Source organism: Podarcis filfolensis, assembly GCF_964270895.1.
Source record: "Podarcis filfolensis genome assembly, chromosome: 6".
In the NCBI taxonomy this organism is placed as follows: Eukaryota; Metazoa; Chordata; class Lepidosauria; order Squamata; family Lacertidae; genus Podarcis; species Podarcis filfolensis.
In genome coordinates, this window is record NC_139609.1 from 18745707 (window position 1) to 18767418 (window position 21712).

At 44.9% G+C, this 21712-nt stretch overlaps 2 protein-coding genes across 3 annotated transcripts in view; both read left to right on the forward strand.

Annotated features, from left to right (window-relative positions):
* LOC310765406 (complement factor H-related protein 5-like) overlaps positions 1–21712 on the forward strand; it is a 316979-nt gene that overhangs the window by 259144 nt on the left and 36123 nt on the right. The gene's annotated exons all lie outside the window — the stretch shown is intronic.
* CRB1 (crumbs cell polarity complex component 1) overlaps positions 1–21712 on the forward strand; it is a 163150-nt gene that overhangs the window by 24737 nt on the left and 116701 nt on the right. The window contains exon 1 of one of the 2 annotated variants that reach the window (XM_083620239.1): positions 6715–7050. The exons of the other annotated variant lie outside the window; for it this stretch is intronic. Within the exon in view, the coding sequence (XP_083476365.1) occupies positions 6975–7050 (76 nt within the window). The 5' untranslated portion in view covers positions 6715–6974. Of the gene's footprint in view, positions 1–6714; positions 7051–21712 lie in introns of those variants that run through there. 2 annotated transcript variants of the gene reach the window in all.

Genomic DNA, 21712 nt, shown 5'->3' on the forward strand with positions numbered 1-21712 from the left:
TAGGGAAACATAAGGGTCAGACTGAGTCCAAACCAGAAGCCAGGTGGAACAGCTCTGTCTTGCAGGCCCTGCGGAAAGATGTCAAGGGCGCTAGTCTCTTGTGACAGAGCGTGCCATCAAGTCGGGGCCAGTACTGAAAAGGCCCTGGCCCTAGTTGAGACCAATCTAACCACCTTGCGACTTGAGACCTCCAAAAAGTTGTCATTTGTGGACCTTAAGGTCCTCCGCGGGGCATACCAGGAGAGGTGGTCCCGTAGGTACGTGGATCCTACACGGAATGTTGCAAGTAAATATATAAATAAATACATGCCACCATCCATATTCTCTCCTCCCCCCCAGCCTCCCCTCACTATTGGCCTCACAACAAACCCTGATCTGGTACTTCCCCCCAACAGCTCCCACTCCGGACATTGTCCCTTCCACCCGGTTCCGTCAGTCGCCCCCTGGCTACCCAGACCCCCCCATTCCCCAAGCACACTCACTCAGGCAGCTTTGGCAGTCACAGCTCCTTGATCAGCGTTCATATCTGCCGGCGCACGTGGAGCAAATATGGTACATACCCTAAATACTGAAACAAAAGTTTGGGCCAGAAACTAATTGGCAGCCAGTGGCAGCCGGGATTGGCATTATATGCTCAAACCATTTTTTAGCATACCTGGCTGCCAAATTCTGCACCGGTTGAAGTTTCCAAACTGTCTTCAGAGGCAGCCCCACGTATAACGTGTTGGAGTAATCTAACCTAGAGGTTGCAAAAGCACAGATGACAGAAGTTAGACTATCCGTGTCTGGATAGAGGTACAGCTGGGCCAAAGCTGATGTAAGGCACTCTGTGCCACCGAGGCCGCCTGAGCCTCAAGGGATAGCAAAGGATCCAGGAGCATCCCCAAGCTATGTACCCTCCCCTTCAGAAGCAGAGTAACCCCATCAAGAGCAGACCACCTCCCAGCTATTGCTTGAATTGCAGCAGGGGAAAATGACCTCTCTGTTTAAGTTGCTTATGTAAACATAGCCTGACAGAGAAGAAAACCATCGAATTGTGCAGGAAATGTAGGGGATGCTTCCCTGTTTCCAATGTGGGCAGACAGAGAAGTGTACCCACCTTAGCAAATGGGGGACTTCTGTCTGCAGAGCTATCTGTCTGCAGACAGAGAAGTGTACCCACCTTAGCAAATGGGGGACTTCTGTCTGCAGAGCTATCTGTCTGCAGACAGAGAAGTGTACCCACCTTAGCAAATGGGGGACTTCTGTCTGCAGAGCTATACTTTGGGGGAGAGATGACTGCAATAATCAGGGCCAGCTCAGAGCATTTTGCCACATGAGGCAGAGCCCACTGATGGCAGTGTTCTTCACCTCAAGCACTGGGCTTCCACTCCTGTTTGCCAACAGCTGCTACATGAGTGCCTGGAGGCGGTTGGAGGATGGATGGCGGCTAACAGATTGAGGTTGAATCGGGACAAGACAGAAGTACTGTTTTTGGGGGACAGGGGGTGGGCGGGGGTGGGGGACTCCCTGGTCCTGAATGGGGTAACTGTGCCACTGAAGAACAAGGTGTGCCGCCTGGAAGTCATTTTGGACTCACAGCTGTCCATGGAGGCGCAGGTTAATTCTGTGTCCAGGGCGGCTGTCTACCAGCTCCACCTGGTACACAGGCTGAGACCCTACCTGCCCATGGACTGTCTTGCCAGAGTTGTGCATGCTCTAGTTATCTCCCGCTTGAACTACTGCAATGCGCTCTACGTAGGGCTACCTTTGAAGGTGACCCGGAAACTGCAATTAATCCAGAATGCGGCAGCTAGACTGGTGACTGGGAGCAGCCGCCAGGACCACATAACACCGGTTCTGAGAGATCTGCATTGGCTCCCAGTACATTTCTGAGCACAATTCAAAGTGTTGGTGCTGACCTTTAAAGCCCTAAATGGCCTCGGTCCTGTATACCTGAAGGAGTGTCTCCACCCCCATCATTCAGCCCGGACACTGAGATCCAGTGCTGAGGGCATTCTGGCAGTTCCCTCATTGCAAGAAGTAAGGTTACAGGGAATCAGACAGAGGGCCTTCTCGGTAGTGGCGCCCGCCCTGTGGAAAGGCCACCCATCAGATGTGAAGGAAATAAATGTCTCTTTAAAAGATGTCTCTTTAAAAGACATCTGAAGGCAGCCCTGTTTAGGGAAGTTTTTAATATTTAATGTTGTATTGTTTTTAACACTTGATTGGAATCCGCCCAGAGTGGCTGGGGAAATTTAGCCAGATGGGTGGGGTATAAATAATAAATTATTATTATTATTATTATTATTATTATTATTATTATTATTATTGCTACTACATAGTGCCACAGTACTGCGAGGTTTTGCCAAAGTCACTCGGTGAGACAGAAATGATGAGACCAAATCCTGTGAAGGAAGTTTGAAAGAGCTGGGCTTGTTTAGCCTGGAGAACAGATGGTGAAGAGGAAACACCAGCAACACCTTCAGACATTTGAAGGGCCACCACATTGATAATGGAGCGAGGTTTCCCCCCTCCTCCTCCATAGCAGAAGACCAAAAAGGATGGGTTCAAAAGGAAGAGATTTTCAGCTCAACTCTAGGGAGGTCTTCTTAATAGTACAAACTCTTCCAGAGTGGATCAGTCCTGCTTTGGAAGGTGGAGAGTGGATTCCCCTTCATTAGAAGACTTGTGAATATTTTGGCACGTGGGTCCCCTTTCCCAGCAGGAAAGGGGCGCTTTTAAGCCATGTTCTGGCAACTCCTGCAGCCAAACCGGTGTCAAATGCATCGGTCTGCTTTCCTTTGGGCCACATCAGTGAGGCCGAGACGTGGGCCATGTCATCTGGGCAGCCCAGGACCTCCATACATACCGCTCAGACTTGCTAAAGCAACAAAAACAATGTGGGAGGCAGCCCAGCAAAGGAAGAATGGATACAAGAACCTATTGAATATGCAGAAATGGTGAAACTTACCAGAAGAAATCAAGATAAAAAAAATTATATATATATATAAAAGAATGGAAATGGTTTATTGAATAAAAACAGATAAAAACATTGGCAGGATTATTGTAATAACCTGCAGTTTCATAAGCGTATATATTTAGAGAAGATGAATAAATGAGCAAATTAAGTTAATTTGGATATGCAGAAATTAAAAATCAATTTAAGGAACCACAGAAACAGGGAGAAGGAAGTCAGGTTTTGAAATGTCAAAATGATTGTAAAATTAGTGAAATGTATAAAGTTGAAAAGTATAAATAAAGACAAACAAACAAACGATATAGGAGGCAGCAGTTACGCGTTACCAGTCTCTGTGGCCACAGAGTCAGCTTCACCTGCTGAACAGCAGCCTGAAAGGAGATAAGGCAGAGTGACTCCACCTGTAGCTTATCAGCATTCAGGGACTCAGAGGAGAAGGTGCTGATGAGAACCAGCTGTCTTCAGCTTTCTTCAGCAGACCCTGGAAGCAACACTTGTAGTTCATAGTTTTACCTTCCTGCTCGTCTTGACCATTGGATTCCCTGACCCCTGGACCATCTTGACCACATGGAATTGCTGTTTACCTGACCCTAGGCCTGGACCTGACTTCGGATGCTGAGTCTGCCTCCAGGCAAGTTTACCTCAGAGATTCTACTAGTCTCCCACTCCACGGAGCTCTGGTCCTGGTTGCCCATCAAGAGACAACAACACCAGCAGGTACTGTAATTCTCCTGCAGTTTGACTTCACCCCCATTGTCTCAGGTCTCCTGCAATCTTTGAGGTCCCTTCCAACTCTTTGGTTATATGGCTGGATTAAGGCTGTGTGTACATTACCATTTACTCTGGTTTCAGGATGGGCCTGCAGCTGGTATTTGAAGCCAGGTACACATGAAGTTAAGTACAATCCATAAATTTCCTGTAGCTTCTTGAGAAATACTGTTGTTTTATAAGTTTTCCCCTTAAACCAGCTTCCATCTGATTTGAAAATGCAAGCTATGTTTAAGCTGAGATTTGAAAACCTTGGAGAAATCCATTGCACCTATACAGACCGCAGTTTCATTGAACAGTGGTTTGTGGGTGGGTTCATTAAACCACTGTGCCCATTGAGTTTACCAATCGGAAGGTTGGCAGTTCAAATCCCTGCGACGGAGTGAGCTCCCGTTGCTTGGTCCACGCTCCTGCCAACCTAGCAGTTCGAAAGCATGCCAGTGCAAGTAGATAAATAGGTACTGCTCTGGCGGGAATGTAAACTGCGTTTCCGTGCACTCTGGCTTCCGTCACGGTGCTCCGTTGTGCCAGTAGTGGTTTAGTCATGCTGGCCACATAACCCGGAAAGTAGTCTGTGGACAAATGCCAGCTCCCTCGGCCTGAAAGCGAGATGAGTGCCACAACCCCATAGTCACCTTTCACTAGACTTAATTGTTCAGGGGTCCCTTACCTTTACATTTATAGTAGTAGTAGTAGTAGTAGTAGTAGTAATTTCTTTATTTGTACCCCACCCATCTGACTGGGTTGCCCCCACCTCTGTGGGTGCCTTCCAACCTATATAGAAACACAATAAAACATTACATGTTAGAAAGCTTCCCTATACAGTACAAGACTGCCTTCAGATGTCTTTTAAAGGTTATAGTATAATTACTCATCTTGACGTCTGATGGGAGGGTGTTCCACAGGGTGGGTGCCACTACTGAGAAGGCCCTCTTCCTAGCTTTGCTCATATTAAACCAGTGCTTAAGGATCTGCCCTGGGTACCTGTTTGGTTCAGTGTACAATTCAAAGTGCTGGTTTGGACAGTGAGATTGAGGTCCGACTACTTGTTTCCAGAAAATCTGTACAAAATCTGTACAGATAATATATGGGGGCTTTTTCTAGGTATTCTCCACTTTCAAAGGTGAGGTGGAGAAATGGCCTCCTCTGTTGTAGTCCCCAAGTTTTGAATCAACTCCCCAGCTATGTTTGACAGGCATCTAAAATATTAAAAGTTTAGGTGCCGGTTGAAAGCATGTATCTTATCCCGAGCCATTGGCAGCTAATTCTCAATATTTGGTGGATCAGGGAATAGCTTCCCTGATATTTTTAAGTTTCTGTAGTATTTTGGTTCGTTTAATTAACTCATTATTATTGCTTTTAGTCACTGATTTTTTAATTATTATTTTGTATTGTGAGTCTCCTTAGAAACCTAGATGACCTTGAAAGGTGGGACCGAAATATTTTAATTTGTGAATAAATATTGGGTGTAACTAGATGTTGTTCACACATAGCAGCTGGTGCTGAAAAGAAAGCAGAAGGTTTGTGTCTTCTCTCTCCCCCAAAATGTCTAGTAAAATAGAAAGTGTAACAATATCGCATTGAGCTGCCCCCCACTCTTCATGGGTAGTGTCTGGGGTGTGTATAATATTTTTATTAATATACTTGAATCATTCATATCCTGCCTTTCAAAAATGAACTCTTTTCAAGGCAGCTTGCGTAAGTAGAACTTCAAAACAATGATTAAAACAGCATCAAATAACATAGTTTTTGAATGCACCTTCCAAAATCTGAAAAGGCAAATTGGGGACAGTGTTCTACCAGAAAGTGGTATTAGAAAACAGCCTTTTGCCAGTAACTAGGGGCCCCTGGACGCGGGTGGCACTGTGTGTTAAACCACAGAGCCTAGGACTTGCCGATCAGAAGGTCAGCGGTTCGAATCCCCACGACGGGGTGAGCTCCTGTTGCTCGGTCCCTGCTCCTGCCAACCTAACAGTTCGAAAGCACACCAAAGTGCAAGTAGATAAATAGGTACTGCTCTGGCAGGAAGGTAAACGGCGTTTCCGTGCACTGCTCTGGTTCGCCAGAAGCGGCTTAGTCATGCTGGCCACATGACCCGGAAGCTGTACGCCAGCTCCCTCGGCCAATAAAGCGAGATGAGCGCTGCAATCCCAGAGTCAGCCACGACTGGACCTAATGGTCAGGGGTCCCTTTACCTTTACCTTTAGGGGCCCCTGGAGTATTTTGTTTCTTCTATTTCTCATCTTCTGGCATGAGTGCCATTGGTTATGTAATTAAAACAGCATCACCCACGCATAGGAGGAAGGTATTGGTATGCTCAGTGGACCTCCAAGGTTCGCACAAGTACAAAAATATATTGGAGAGGGGGACAAAAGATGGGAAGGATCCCCAGAGAGCTCATTGAGACTGAAAGTGTGCACTGGGAATGAGATTTTGGCCAATGGTAAAGGGTGAAATGTTGTATGGGAGTGGGATGGGGAATGGACAGGAGGGTTTTGAAGGACTTCATAGCCGAAAGCCTGGAACAGTGAACTGAAGCATCTCCTCACTATTTAGTCTTGTTTTTGGAGCTCCGACTGGTGCAGCTCAAATGTTTGCGTGTAAAAGTTGAAAATTATTCTTATGCTATGGGGAGGAGACCCACAAAGTGGCTGGCTCTTGCACACCCATTAGGGACTCCTCTCTCTATGAAAATCCTATGTAGAGAGTTAATTCTTCTATCTCTTAACACTTAAAACAGCAATTGCTTTATTTGCCCAGTCCATTTTTAAAAGATCTATTGTTCACACGTGCAAAGTGTTACTATCGGGGGCTCTTTAATACAACCCTGGGGGACAGTAATTGAATGGAGCTTTGCATTGAGGAAGCGGTGGGTAGAGAACTCTCACAAAATACTGTTCCAGCATGCAGTTTGGGGGCACCGTTTCTCTCCAGTGGGCAGAATTCTTCACAAAACCAGGGGAATCAAAAGAGACTCCAGTCCAGTTTGTGGAGAAATCTGCACCAGGTTTGAGACATCGCCCAGTGCGGCTGGAGTAAAATCTTCCCAAGCACAAATGCCTTTTAAGTGGAACTCGGTTGGTAGGTTTGTGGTGCTGCGTTTGGCAAAGGGCAGAGTCAGAGATGGCATGCAATGGAACCTGTGCCTTGACTGTCAGCCTGCGGTTAGGGCAGAAGTAGGAGGCGATACATCTCAACCCCTGCCCCGGGAATAACTGGCAACTTTAAAGAAGGATGCTCCATCAAGATGAATATGACTTATTCAAAAACTAACTCTCTCCTCATCATCTACCTCAGTTTCTTGCTGCTTGTTCACTTAAAAAGTAAGCATTATTTTGTTTCTCTCTTCTGTCATTGTGTCTAGGTAAAGAGATAAAACAGTTCTAGCAGAAATCTCTAAAGATGATAAATGTTGGCAGCCAGGCAGGGTAGGGGGAGAGAGACCTAAATGTCAAAAGTATGTTTTCTAAGTTCTAGAAAACTTATAGAACAGATGGCTTTGGGGCCATAGAACTTTAAGATGCTCAGCAAGACAAACATTTTTGAACAAATGGTTATTTCAAAAGACAACCCCCCCGGAAATACTCCTGTGTTCTTCAGCAGTGTTGAACTTTGTTGTTATTAGACATGTGCTAAGGCTCAAGGTTTAAAATGTTAAATGGATAGTTAATATATTTCCTTTTTTTATGCATTCTATTGCAACTTATTAATCTGTTCATCACATCTGTTTTTGACATTTGACGCTCTCTTGGACTGTCGTTTGCTTAAAAGCCATGCCACAGAAGTCTGAGGACAGGGAAACCTCTGAGAAAAGCTTCCACAAAATGTCACAGGGCATTTAATTTTTCTCTCTCTTGTAAATACAACCCTTCCATTAGGAGGAGAAAGGAAGTGTCCATTATTGACTTTTTTTTTAACCTTTTCAACAAACTCCCGCTTTATAGGGTGGTGTGAAAAAAGCTTTTGAAATGGGTTTTCTTTCATCATTTTGTCAGAACGATGACAGTACGTACAGCATGAAATTTAAAGTGGGCTCAGCTGGCAGAGAATGATCTGTGTTTATGAAGGGATGGCTCTATTGAACAGGTTTTGAAACCAACAATTGGTGTGTGTGTGCGCGCGCTTCTTCTGTGTCTGTGTTTTTGTCTGAAGGGGCTGTGTGATTTGTTGCCTGCCGAATGTGAATCTTAATCAGGCAGGCTTACAGCAGCTGCCATTAAGCAAGAAGACTTGGAATTAGTACACAATGCCTTGTAATCTGGGTCACCTTCTGTTGCTGCCTGCATAAAACTGTTGTTACCCACATAGTTTTATATTGCCGATACTAGGAGCTATTAACATGAGGCAGATAAATCGATCGACAGAAGACAAAACTTTAGAAAAGGCACGCAGTTATGGATAACTTTTTGAAGAACAGTGCTAACCTCAAATTGGCCTGGGGGACAATTTTTATCTTGTATTTATTTCATACTGAAAATTACAACATACATTTGATAATGCATTACACAATTTTAGTAGCATAAACAATGCCTTGTTTCTCTTAACTAAAGCATATACTAATTTAAAAGAAACAAATTATAGCAAAGCAGTTACTATTATTAATAGTTCATGTCAGCCTTCCAAAACCCTATAAAAAGGTTGCACCTAAGCCATAAATTTAGATTTCCATTGTGTCTTAATCTAATATTGCTTAGTTTTGTTGACTGTGATAACTTTATCCACGTCTTTTGCATTGTGGGCACACAAACACACCATACCCTTCAGCAGGCAAATAATGGACCATGCCCGTTACAATATCTTAAATTGGGTTCTAGAGAAGGAACATGTGAATGCATAAGAGAACTGCATACACAGCCTGAAGAGACAAGCCATAGTGAGTTGGATGGCTTGTGTCCTCGACGGATGAAACTTCTCTAGTGAAACAGAAAGCAAAGCTCCACTATATGTGTGATTCTGTTTCATTGGATTCTTGCCATACTCAAAATGTCCCCTCTAAAGCTCAGTGATTCACACGTCGCTTTCCAACTCAGGAACTTTTGCACTTATGTAATACAGGCTAAATTATTGCACTGCAGAAATGCGCTTAACATAGCAAGGGGCGTTGTACTAACTTTACCACCACATATAGGATCAAGGAGGAGGATTCCCCATTGGCAAATTTCTCCAGACCATGTTGCATGGGAAAGCACTTGAACATTGCTACCACTGCACTCTTCCCCCGAGATCTACCCATGAACTAGATCCAGTTCGTGTTCTCTCAAATCACTACCCCATTGACAAAGCCAACGATGACGGGACCAAATAATAAAATGTGGCGTAATTTATGGCAAGGCTGCAGGGAGTTGCTTGGAAATGGAAGAAGAGCCTACTGTCCTACTTCTGCTTTTGAGTCTCGAGTAGTAGAAGATGTTGCGTGCTTTTCATGTATGCAACTTTTGTTCTGTCATGGGACCTGCTCAACTTGAGCAAAAATAGAGTTAATGTATATATGAATAGGGAGCGGGTGGCGCTGTGGGTTAAACCACAGAGCCTAGGACTTGCCGATCAGAAGGTCGGCGGTTCAAGTCCCTGCGACGGGGTGAGCTCCCGTTCCTTGGTCCCTGCTCCTGCCAACCTAGCAGTTCGAAAGCACGTCAAAGTGCAAGTAGATAAATAGGTACCGCTCCGGCGGGAAGGTAAACGGCGTTTCCGTGCGCTGCTCTGGTTTGCCAGAAGTGGCTTATTCATGCTGGCCACATGACCCGGAAGCTGTATGCCGGCTCCCTCGGCCAATAAAGCGAGATGAGCGCCGCAACCCCAGAGTTGGCCACAACTGGACCTAATGGTCAGGGGTCCCTTTACCCTTTACCTTTATATATGAATAGGGAACAATGGGTTGCGTCCAGGTTAAGTTCCCATTCACTAGCCTCATTGCTTTCTGCGGCACATAAATTCAACTCGCTTCCCATAAGAATCCAACCCATTATTTTTGACCGAATTGTATGAGCCTCTCCATATGTCTTTCTCTTTTTTGCACATTCATGATTATTTGTGCTCATGTTGCTATCAGGGCAGTCCCTTGCAATCCTGTTTTTGATGCTGTTCGTGCCTGCAAAAGTTTTGGAGTGATCACCCTGTTTCATTTCCAGTTACCGGTAGTGCGTACCTTGTAGCTTTCTGCTGAAATTCAGCAACTTTTTATACCGCAATGTTCTGGTTTACTTTTCTTCTACTCTGGTTGCACTATAGCCTTTTCAGACAGCGGTATTGTGCCCTTTGCGGCTGTCTGGCTTTCCATTGGGAAAACTCAGTCAAGAGCTGAGCCCTGGGGAGACTAAACACAAGCTTCAGAAACAGTAGTAGGAAGACGCATGCGTTTCATTAACGTATTGTTCCCAAGATATCCTTCTTTTTGACACAAAAGTTCCTCGAGGTAGCTCACACACTGCAAAAGACATATTGAAACCCAGTATGAATCCATAATAATGCACTCTAGAAGTGTACCCATGCTAGGCTCATGGCAGCAAATAAAACACAGAGCCTTGTAGTGCCTTATGCAATGTCATGGGATAAAGCTTTCTCAGCCAAAAGCCCACTTCACCAGATATTTCCAGCAATTGCCAGCTGTAGTGCCTCCTATTTTCCTAATAAGAGAAACTATTGATAGGACCAGCTATGACTGTTTCACAGAAATGATTGCGAGACCCTCTAGAAGTTGATGAACTACAGTTTCCATCATCTCAGACCATTGGCTATGCTCGATGGAGAGGAGCTATGGCCCGAAAACATTGTAGGGCTGCCATAGGCAATAACCATCTTCCTCTTAAATTTTAAAGCAAAACATTAGTTCATCTACTGTTTTTTTTTTTTTTTTGACTAAAGAGTTCTGTGTAACCAACAAGTTTTTCCTAATCTTCCTTCCATCGAGCACTGAAAGATAATCCATGCTGTGGAAACCTTCAGCAGCTAGTGTGAAGCATGCACACAAACAGTGCTTTTTTTTCAAGAGTATGCAATACCGGCACCTCTTTTTTTTTTTTTTTTTTGTTAAAAAGTGTGGCACTTATTTAACAACTTCATGGTGAGTGCCGGCATCTATTTTTCTAGGGGCGGGGGGAGCACTGTGAATGTAGTATGGGCCAAATTCTTACAGCGGGGCACAAATACAATAATTTTTAAAATCTAAAATGTCCCAAGGGGTTATTGAATCATCTTTTGAGCATAGCTGTCAACGTTTCCCATTTTTTAAGGGAAATTCCCTTATTCTGAATAGGTTTCCTCGCAAGAAAAGGGAAAAGTTGACAGCTATGCTTTTGAGTGGTTCCCTCTTCTGTGCACAGCAGCTCAAATAATATGTAACGCAACGGAAAAGTCACACATTTTTTGAGAACCTGGTTTTCTCTTTGAGCAACGGACACGACGTAGTCTCTGCCGTCCTCACAAAAAGAGACTTTTCTTTCTCTGGGGGGACAGTCTCTGCTACTTTACACATTCCTAATTAATGTCTAATTATTGTAGTCGGATAATAGCTCCGCTTACAAAGGGATTTGTGGTTTCTGAACAAGCCCCCTCGCCTACAAGGGAAGATGAACAGTACCAGCAGTTCTGCAGGAGAGGCAGGCCGGCAGGCAGCAAGCATTGTGTGGTTGATGAGTGCTTGAGAAATCTGGTGCTTCAGCTGACCCTCATTAGGTGGATGCAGAATAAGAGCCAGATAGGAGGGTATTCAACAGGCTTGGACTGTTCCTGTAGGGAAACTGGCTGAGCTTCTCTCTCCCCCCTCTCTCTCTTACTCTCAGTGCAAGATGTTACAGACTGTGTCCTGGAATACCCTCTCAAATTCAGGGAGGAAAAGATCCCACAATCCTTTCATTTATTGGTGAGGGCGGCAGGGAAAGAAGCCCAGATAATGAGCTGAGGCATTTCAGCTCTTCTCTTCCACTTCCATTAATAGCTCCCCTCATGGTCATAGATTTTTTCCCCACCTCCATCCTTTTTGGGGGGGCTGGGAAGGTACAGTATTTTAGTATCCTGCTAACGTACGATTTGGTCCCTCAGAAGTGGAGCTCAGACTAAATCAATGGGCAGCTTTTCAACCGCTGGGTTTACGCAATTCACCTGTGGCAATATCTGGGTCACTGAAAAGGAGATGTGGGTGGTGGTAAAAGTCACCATTGCCATCCCTCTCTTCTTGGCTCTAAAGCATCTTGCCTGCCTTATGGGGGCGGGGGGGGGGATAAACTACTTAAAAACTGTTGTTGTTTAGTCGTGTGCGACTCTTTGTGACCCCATGGACCAGAGCACGCCAGGCACTCCTGTCTTCCACTGCCTCCCGCAGTTTGGTCAAACTCATGTTAGTAGCTTCGAGAACACTGTCCAACCATCTCGTCCTCTGTCGTCCCCTTCTCCTTGTGCCCTCCATCTTTCCCAACATCAGGGTCTTTTCCAAGGAGTCTTCTCTTCTCATGAGGTGGCCAAAGTATTGGAGCCTCAGCTTCACGATCTGTCCTTCCAGTGAGCACTCATCACTGATTTCCTTAAGAATGGATAGGTTTGATCTTCTTGCAGTCCATGGGACTCTCAAGAGTCTCCTCCAGCACCATAATTCAAAAGCATCAATTCTTTGGTGATTAGCCTTCTTTATGGTCCAGCTCTCACTTCTATACATCACTACTGGGAAAACCATAGCTTTTACTATACGGACCTTTGTTGGCAAGGTGATGTCTCTGCTTTTTAAGATGACTTTAAAACTACTTGTTTTAAAATGGGAGTTTAAATGTTTCCCACCAGCTTTCGCTATTTCTTCAGCCGTTAACCAGAGTTAGCCAACATGGTGGTACCTTCCTGAAGTTGTTGGACTGCAACTCCCATAAGCCCCAGCCAGCATGGCCAATGGGTCAAGGATGATGGGAGCTGTAGTCCAATGACACCCATAGGTAACCATGTTAGCTATTCCTGTGTTAACTTAATGCAACAACCCTCCCCTCTCCTTTGCACACTGGCACTCGGCTTACTGCTGTCCCTCACTAACTCCTGTTTTCACAATCTGTGTCCTCCCCAGGTCTCTAAAATATCCATATGCAGCCCATATCTCCATGTGTTCAGTAAGCAAGTGCTATATAAACAGCTTAAATGAACAAGTAAAATAATTTTTCCATCCGACTCAATGGACTCTCGCTGCCGCTCCAAGAAGATAAGGGTGATGCACAGAGGGCAGTGCTAGTTTATCACAACATCGACATACTTGCCCCGGGCGGAAAACGAGACATCCTGTTTTTTCACGCAAGATCTCTGCTGCCATTTTGGGTGCCACACTCTCAGGCTAGAGCTTTTTGGGGTGGTATGGGTCACATGACATGTAACTGAGTATCCTGCGAAAGGGTGTGTTGTTGTTTAGTCGTTTAGTCATGAAAACAACAACACACCCTTTCCCAGGTGTAGATGGCTGTAACTCTGAACAGGAGTATTCCACATGGCAACATTTTACCCCTAGCATTTTGGAAAGATTAGAGAGTTAAGTGTGACTGATCTTATGGCTGTTGGCTTTTGACTCTTGGTCATCCCTTGAACACACAGACAAATAAGAGGCTGGGCAGATTCCAGATGTTGCTATCCCAGGACAGCAAATTGTGTGAAGAAGACCCAACGCAGATCAGTTCTTTCCACAAAGACAACTGCATTATCCCATTGTGTTTATGAGGTCGGGTTTGGCTGGTACACCTCAACACACACCCCACACACACCCCAAAAAAGGAAATTCAGATTCTGTGCAGTAGTCATTGTTAACGATCCTGTGTGTTTTTCAACCCTGTGTGTGTGCTTTTAAAACTACTTCTGTTTGATAGAATAAGGACTGCACGTCTCCTAACATTTCATGTGTCTGCTTCAATTTCATGGAACATGTAGGCAAGACGGGGCTGTTCCAGAGTGCAGGAGCAGCAGGGAGCCAGCACCAACCCCCAGTTTGCATTTTAAAAGCAGCTTTCCCAAATGCATTCAGTTTCATCAAGCGCTTGGAGAAATTCTAATGCTTTTATCATTCTCCTTTTGCTCCATTATTTGAAGTAGGACAGTGTGCCCTGTACAGCTACAGAGACAGGATAGTATTGGGGGAGTTTGATTTGTGCTGGAGGGTTGATTATATAGGTTTCTTTTTTGCACATCAGATAGGCAGGCAGATGGATAGACGTTTGTGTGCACATACATGCTTGTGTTTTGTTTCAAGCGGCTACACTGGAGGTTGAAAGGAAACATGAGCCCTATTCAGCTCACACAACAAATAATCTCACACTGCAGGAGAGAATGGTTGGGCCCACTGACTGCCCCACTGCTGCATCCCCAATAACCAGCCTGCTATATGAGTGTGGGTTCTCCCTGTGATGAGGAACCTGTGGGAATGTTCTGGGATGCAGGAGAGGATATATGGTCTGATTATATCCTTATCCAACTTGTGTTAACAAGTTCCACAATTTCAGCAGAGTAACATTCCCCTTTATTTTAAGTTTGCTCAGGCTCGCTAAAGCCTCTATAATAACTGTTCTGGTATTTTCCCCTTATTCCCTCATAAAATAGAAGAGACGACACAGTCTTTTATAAAAGTATAAAAAGAGTTTACTCACATTCTGTTCACAATCAGATCCCAGAAGGCAGACTTAGCTTAATGAAGTAACATACACTTGGAATCTATCTCATAAGAAGACAGTCCCTTTGTCCTCTCTTGGCTGGGAGCCAAGAGGGCATCTTTGGCTTAGTAGATGTTGTTTCTTTGATGCATGTGGAGAAAGAGAGAGAGATGGCTGCCCTCCCTGTGCTTTTGTCATTACCTGCACAGGTGAGGCCACACCCACCTCCAGTCACATGCAGAGGAAGTCTGTCCCAGCCCAGAAGGAAACAGGAAGTTTACCTGCTGGCTGGACAAAGATCCCTCCCCATGTGTAAACATGTTCACTCTAGGAATGTTGTACTTGACTGCTCTTGTGTTTCACATCCCACAGAACCCTGATCACATTGGGTTCTAAATCACGTGGACACTCTGCATACATTGAACAGGCACCCCAGGTGAGATCTTTCTCCAATGTTTGGCCATTGGGAGGGCAGTGGCAAAACAGTGGCTGGGGCATGGCCAGTGAGCACAGCCCACCTGCCTTGCTTCATATAGCTATTCGTCCATGGTGTGACGTCATCTCAGCCAGGTAACAGGTAGTTGCAAACTTTAACAGGCTCAATCAGCAGATCAAACAAATGAAGTCTTGGTTAATTAGTCTGTGGGGGCAAATTTTAATTGCTGGGAATAAAATTTAAATGTTGAGGCTATTACAGTCCCACATGTTTCATGCTTTGTAGCTCTTCTGATTCCGATTTGGTACTGTCTTAGATGTCGGGAGAGAGAGAGAAATATGAAGGATGGTCATTTCTTATAATGTTTCTTTTGTTAAATTGCAAGATCTCTCACACCTCAGTGTGTCAAAGAGGCACAGGTGGTCATAGGCATATATATTTAAATAAGTCAACCAGTTAACTGATTAAAAGGGAAATGTTGAATTAACTAAAAAAATCTCTAATCAATGGACAGCTCTAAGCTGTGTATTTACAGATTGTGTGTGTGCGCGCACGCACACACACATTATGAATCTGATCCAGTCCACCATCCCCTCCGGTGCATATTTTCTGCCAGTATCTTTCCTCTTCCTTGGCACCCTTCTTATGCATATTGAATTGCACTCCCAGGATAAGTGTTCATGTAAGGGACCAGCTGGATCCGGCCAGGTCCTCAAACCCATGCAAATGCACACAGACATAGAGACACACTTATCCTTTGGACACCCAGGAGACTGATTTGCCTGCTGTGTTTTCAGCCTTGGACATCTTTTCTTCTCCAGGGGTGAATTAGCTTGAAGTGATAAATTTTATCCTGTGCCTTCACAGGGGGCTGGCTGTTTCCTTTCTGTAATCTACTGTTCTTCCATTGTATTCTCAGAGGTTGCTACAGGCATACATTATGCACTTACAATAGATCTGGCTTCTGGAAAACCAACCTGGAAAAGCGCGCGCGCACACACACATACACAAAATAATCTGAGACAACAGTTAGGAGAATTGACAAAAAACAGACAAGGTAATGACATTTATTCTTGCTTAAACCAAACCCATTACTGTGACAGTAGCATATATCCTGGGTCTCAGCTTTTTTAGCAGAAGAGCTTCTCTCACTAACCTGGGAGCTATGAAAAAAGAACATATTAAATATGTGGTTCATTTTATTTGACCAGTTTTCCTTAGTGTAGAATGTGTAGATATACACAAAGCTTTGAGTAATTAAGAAAAACCTGATAATTGGGCAGAATGGAGTAGAGCTAAGGTGGATTTAGAGAACAGATTATCAAGTAAATTATTGAACTTTCATGTGCTTACAAAAATAAATAAATGATAGTCTCCCAGTACAGTTTATTTCAGCATTCCCAATATGTGGATGATGATAAAGAATCAGACTCTGGCAAGCTGATATTTAATGAGATTGCTGTTTTCATCCATTAGCCTTACTATTTATGGTGTGTGTGTTTTTAAAACCCCTCTCGCTCTCCAGGCTTCAGGAAGCTATGCGGATAGCAGCCTGAAGCCTGAAGCCCGGGGAGCACAGCGCTGCACACCCCAGGCTTCGGGCAGATATCCACAAGCCTTTGGAGAATGGCCGGGCTCAGAAGGCTTGCGGATAGCAGCAAGCTCCGGGAGCGAAGGCTAGGTTGCGCGCAACCTCGCTGCCGCTCCTGGACCCGTTCTGGGGGCTGGGGTCGGAGGAAGCTCGGGCTTCCCCTGCCCCAGCCCTGCGGCTAAAAAGGAAGCCAAGATAGCGAGTGGGATCCATCCCGCTCGCTGTCTTGGCTTCTGCCAAAGCCACGTGCAGCCTCTCCTGGCTGGAGAGGTTGTGCATGGCTACAGAGGAAGCCAAGACAGCTTTATTTTCTTTATTTCCCTCCCCCAAAAAACCTAGGTGCACCCTATGGTCTGGTGCACCCTATAGAGCGAAAAATACGGTAAGTCAATGGGTGACCTGAGGCAGCCCTGAACCTGAGGCTGGATTGACAACAGCCATGTTCGCTGCCTGTGGAGGCACTAAAAACCACGGCAACCATCTCCCCAGCTGGTTTGGGGGGTCACCCCTGGTTCTGGTGCAGGTCAAATAAATGTCCCTTATCCTCTTAGATTCAGGTGGGTGGCTAAGGACTGGGTGTTGCATTGCAGGGGGGTTGGACCCGAAGACTCTCTGGGTCCCTTCCAACTCTATGATTCTATATGTATCCAGTCAGATTTGCACAGGAGCATTCGGTCAGATATTCATTGTACAGAAAGCAGCACACAGGTTTTCTAAGAAGTTTCCCCAAATGTCAGGGTCACTCATCAGCCTTTTGGTTCTCCGCTCCCGCCGCATTCCAGCCATTACATGCTTCATTTCTGCTAATCTTTTCTAATTAGTTCTGCTTCTTAGGTGAACTCTTTTTAGAAAGCAAACGTTTCCCCTTGCTAAGGTTTGGGGCTGGCAGGCTCAGGGCTCTGATTGCCATGCTGCCTCGCAGAACCCATTTTTCACTCGGCGCTCCCGGTGATGAATTTTATTTCCAGTTCCCCGGCTAGACTTCCACATGACATTTTGCTAATCGTACTTAATTAAAACAGGGGGCAGTGAAAAAGTCAAGCACAGCTTTATCAAAGGCTCCAGTTGCCTACCTTGCTTCTGCTATGATTCAGAATGCAGTGCTCTTTTGAACAGAAAGAAGGAAACTGTAGAGGAGGTGGGTTCAACAGGTGCCAAGAAACAGCTCGGACAAGTAAGCTGCTGAGGCCCGGTGTTTTCTGGAGCTAACAACATGTTTCCAAAGCAAGGGTCATTATTCAATCTGTGAACCAGTGATAATGCCTGCCCCGCACACAGTGGGCTACAGGTTGCAATTTTAAACATTCCTAGAACACCCAATATGGTGTCACAGTCAGGTCATTATGGGAAACTCAAATGGAAGGGTCTTAGTGTGAGCTGCCATTTAAATTTCCCACAGTGCCCTGGAGTGAGGCTGCATTGGGCACTCCTGATATTGTGCAACATTCTAAATATCTTTCCACTGCTCCTATTTTTGTAAGAAACGTACAGTGGTACCTCAGGTTACATACGCTTCAGGTTAAAGACTCCGCTAACCCAGAAATAGTGCTTCAGGTTAAGAACTTTGCTTCAGGATGAGAACAGAAATCGGGCTCCGGCGGTGTGGCAGCAGCAGGAGGCCCCATTAGCTAAAGTGGTGCTTCAGGTTAAGAACAGTTTCAGGTTAAGTACGGACCTCCGGTACAAATTAACCTGAGGTACCACTGTACTGGGAACCATTGTTGGTCTTTCAGGGCCGGTGTTATATGGTCTTGGCAGCCACTCCCAGTCACCAGTCTAGCTGCCACATTCTGGTTTAGTTACAGTTTCTGGGTCACCTTCAAAATATAGAGAGCAGAAGAGCATGTAATACGGAACTCAGAAGCTTCCATCTTCACACTCCTTGGAGAATTCCAAACTATTAAGCGGTATATAAATGCTATTTAATTCATTAACTATTAAGCGGTATATAAATGCTATTTAATTCATCCATCCATCAGATAAATAAATATGTGTATATTTTTGTGCCAATGAAATCCAGTGGTATCTGCCATCTAGCACGGCAGTCTGTTGCTGCTGTTTTTAAAAAGTGAACCAGCTGTGGAGGTTGGTCTGTGCTCAAGGAAAGTAACAGTTACCAGAGAAGAGGCTCTGTTATGGCCATATTCATTTTTTCCTGCACCGGCTGGAAAAAAACAATAATTTAAAATAATTTACCTTAATAGGGCGCTTTAATCAAAAATCCATTCTCGAAGCTTAATACCTGCTGCTTAATATACCATTCCACTGGAACAGAGCAGAGTTATTTATTTTAAGCATTCTTACCCTGCTCTTAAGCTGACAAGGCTGCCGGAGTGGCTTAAAATGGTTAGCAGCAAAGTATTAATGAAGCAGGTTTTTTTGAAAACTATTTAAAGGGGTTGTGATGCTGACAGTTTGGTTCTTCTCCCTCTCCTGCTCACAGGGCAGACGGTTCTAATGTCTCTTGTGACAGGATGAGGACCCCAGTGCAAAAGGCATCGACATGGGGGCTATTTTATGTTCTCATTCATACAGATACATACAAGGTGTGACCGGAAAGTAGGGTGAATCATCCCTGTATGCGATAATGGGAACTGCTGGATTCACCGGAGGCGTTTGTCCGTATCTCAGCTAGCATATGTGCACATGTTTCAGCATTTGTTAATAGACATTTGTTGATAGATTTGTTCATGCAGTAGCGTTTGTTGTTGTTTAGTCGTTTAGTCGTGTCCAACTCTTCGTGACCCCATGGACCAGAGTACACCAAGCACTCCTGTCTTCCACTGCCTCCCACAGTTTGGTCAAACTCATGCTGGTAGCTTCGAGAACACTATCCAACCATCTCGTCCTCTGTCGTCCCCTTTTCCTTGTGCCTTCCATCTTTCCCAACATCAGGGTCTTTTCCAGGGAGTCTTCTCTTCTCATGAGGTGGCCAAAGTATTGGATCTTCAGGATCTGTCCTTCCAGTGAGCACTGAGGGCTGATTTCCTTCAGAATGGATAGGTTTGATCTTCTTGCAGTCCATGGGACTCTCAAGAGTCTCCTCCAGCACCATAATTCAAAAGCATCAATTCTTCGGTGATCAGCCTTCTTTATGGTCCAGCTCTCACTTCCATACATCACTACTGGGAAAACCATAGCTTTTAGTAGCTGTTAATAGTGCAGTGGGTTGTGATAGAAAATGGAGCACAGAGTCAATATGAAATTCTGTTTCAATTTGGATAAATCGGTGTCAGAAACCCACAAAATGCTCACAATTGTGTGTGGAGATGAAGCTGTAACTCGAAAGACAGTGTGTGAGTGGTTTAAGCATTTCTGTGAAGAGCGGCAAACCATTGAAGATGACCCTTGGTCTAGCAGATCGTCGACAAGCAGAACAGCGGCAAATGTCAACAGAGATTGTGAGTTATAGAGAGCCAGTGTGGTGTAGTGGTTAAGAGCGATAGACTCGTAATCTGGGGAACCGGGTTCGCTTCCCCGCTCCTCCACATGCAGCTGCTGGGTGACCTTGGGCTAGTCACACTTCTCTGAAGTCTATCAGCCCCACTCACCTCACAGAGTGTTTGTTGTGGGGGAGGAAGGGAAAGGAGAATGTTAGCTGCTTTGAGACTCCTTCGGGTAGTGATAAAGCGGGATATCAAATCCAAATCCTCTTCTTATTGATTGGCGTTTGTCCGTCTGAATGATGGCGGAAGAATTGCATATTCTGTGTGAAATCGTTACTGAGGTTACTGAGTTTTCCCACCTTCCATATTCTCCCAATCAGGCCCCACCGGATTTCTTTCTTTTTCCAAAACTGAAATCTGCACTGAAAGGGCACAGATTTCCCAACATTTCGCACATCCAAGCTGCTGTGACAAGGGAACTGAAAGCAGTACGAAAAGAGGACTTCTCCAGAAGTTTCCAATAGTTCTACAAACGTTGTCAACAGTGCATTGTATGAGAGGCGGCCTGCTTTAAAGGCCCGTAAGGTGGTATGTTTGAATATTTCTCGCTGTCCAATTTCTGTGACCACTCACCGAACTTTCCACTCACACCTTGTACAATAATTCAGAGCAGCGGTTGTGTGAATTTTCCTGCCAACTGCTTTTAGAAGGGCACACAGTAGCAGCAGATGCACAAGCGGGTGGGGCAATTTTTTTAGAAAATAAACCTACTGATTCTTGCACATATCGCTATGACGATTGGCTGCAACTGTGGCATGTTTCCATCTCCCTCACAACTACACACAAATTCAGATCATAAACCTTTAATCTCACTAGCGGCATGCAATCTCTTACAATTAGGCAGCTGCCTCATGCAGCCAACTACCCTAGTGTAATGAAATGGCAGAAAAGAATTATTTATTAATGTTTTATTGGAAACCAAAGAGGCCCGTGTGGATTTTTTTTGCCTCAGGTGCCAAAATAACTTGAGCAGTGTTGAATACCAAGAACCATGACTTGAAGGGAGGTGGAAGTGCAATGTGCTGCTGTGCCCCAGGCAGCAAAAATGTCTAGATCTGCCCACCCCAACCTCCCCACCTTTTGCCCAATCTTATTATCACCTCAGTTCAGCTTCACACCTCCCGGTTGTGGTGTTGATAGAGGGCCCATATTTGTGATGGCTGGTCAGTGGTAACAATTTCTAGAGGACTCGCAATGGATGGGCTACGGACTGCAGGAGCCAGTTGGCATCACAGCTGCTGTGGAAAGAAATCCTCAGGTGCAGCAAGTGGGTGGGGTGGCTTCAAATTCACGTTATTTGTCAAAAAGAAGAAAATGGAAGACCATAGCTTGTCCAGTGCTGTGTACTATGACCTAAGCAGCAAACCAACAGGAGCAGTTAAATGTATTGATTTCACTAAGCAGATTTCAGTCTTAATTGTGTGGGATTGCAGCTCTCTGACGGGACCAGTCAAGAATTTTTCCTTCCTCCTCAGGACAAATGTAGGGGAAAGTCAAGTCATTCATCTGCCATAGTGTGCTGTATAGCAGAAGGCTAATTTGATGGCTAGGCAGTCCTTAATTCATATATAGTGGTACCTCTGGTTAAGAACTTAATTCGTTCCGGAGGTCTGTTCTTAACCTGAAACTGTTCTTAACCTGAGGTACCACTTTAGCTAATGGGGCCTCCCGCTGCCGTCGCATGACTTCTGTTCTCATCCTGAAGCAAAGTTCTTAACCCGAGGTACTATTTATAATTATAATTATTATTATTATTTCTGGGTTAGCAGAGTCTGTAACCTGAAGCGTCTGTAACCCGAGGCACCACTGTACTCTCAGGGCTTAGCCTGAAGTTTCTTCATAGTGCTAGGAGACGGAGGGATTGGTTTGGGGCTGGCTGCCAGCTGCTAAGTTACTCATTCTTCCCATCTT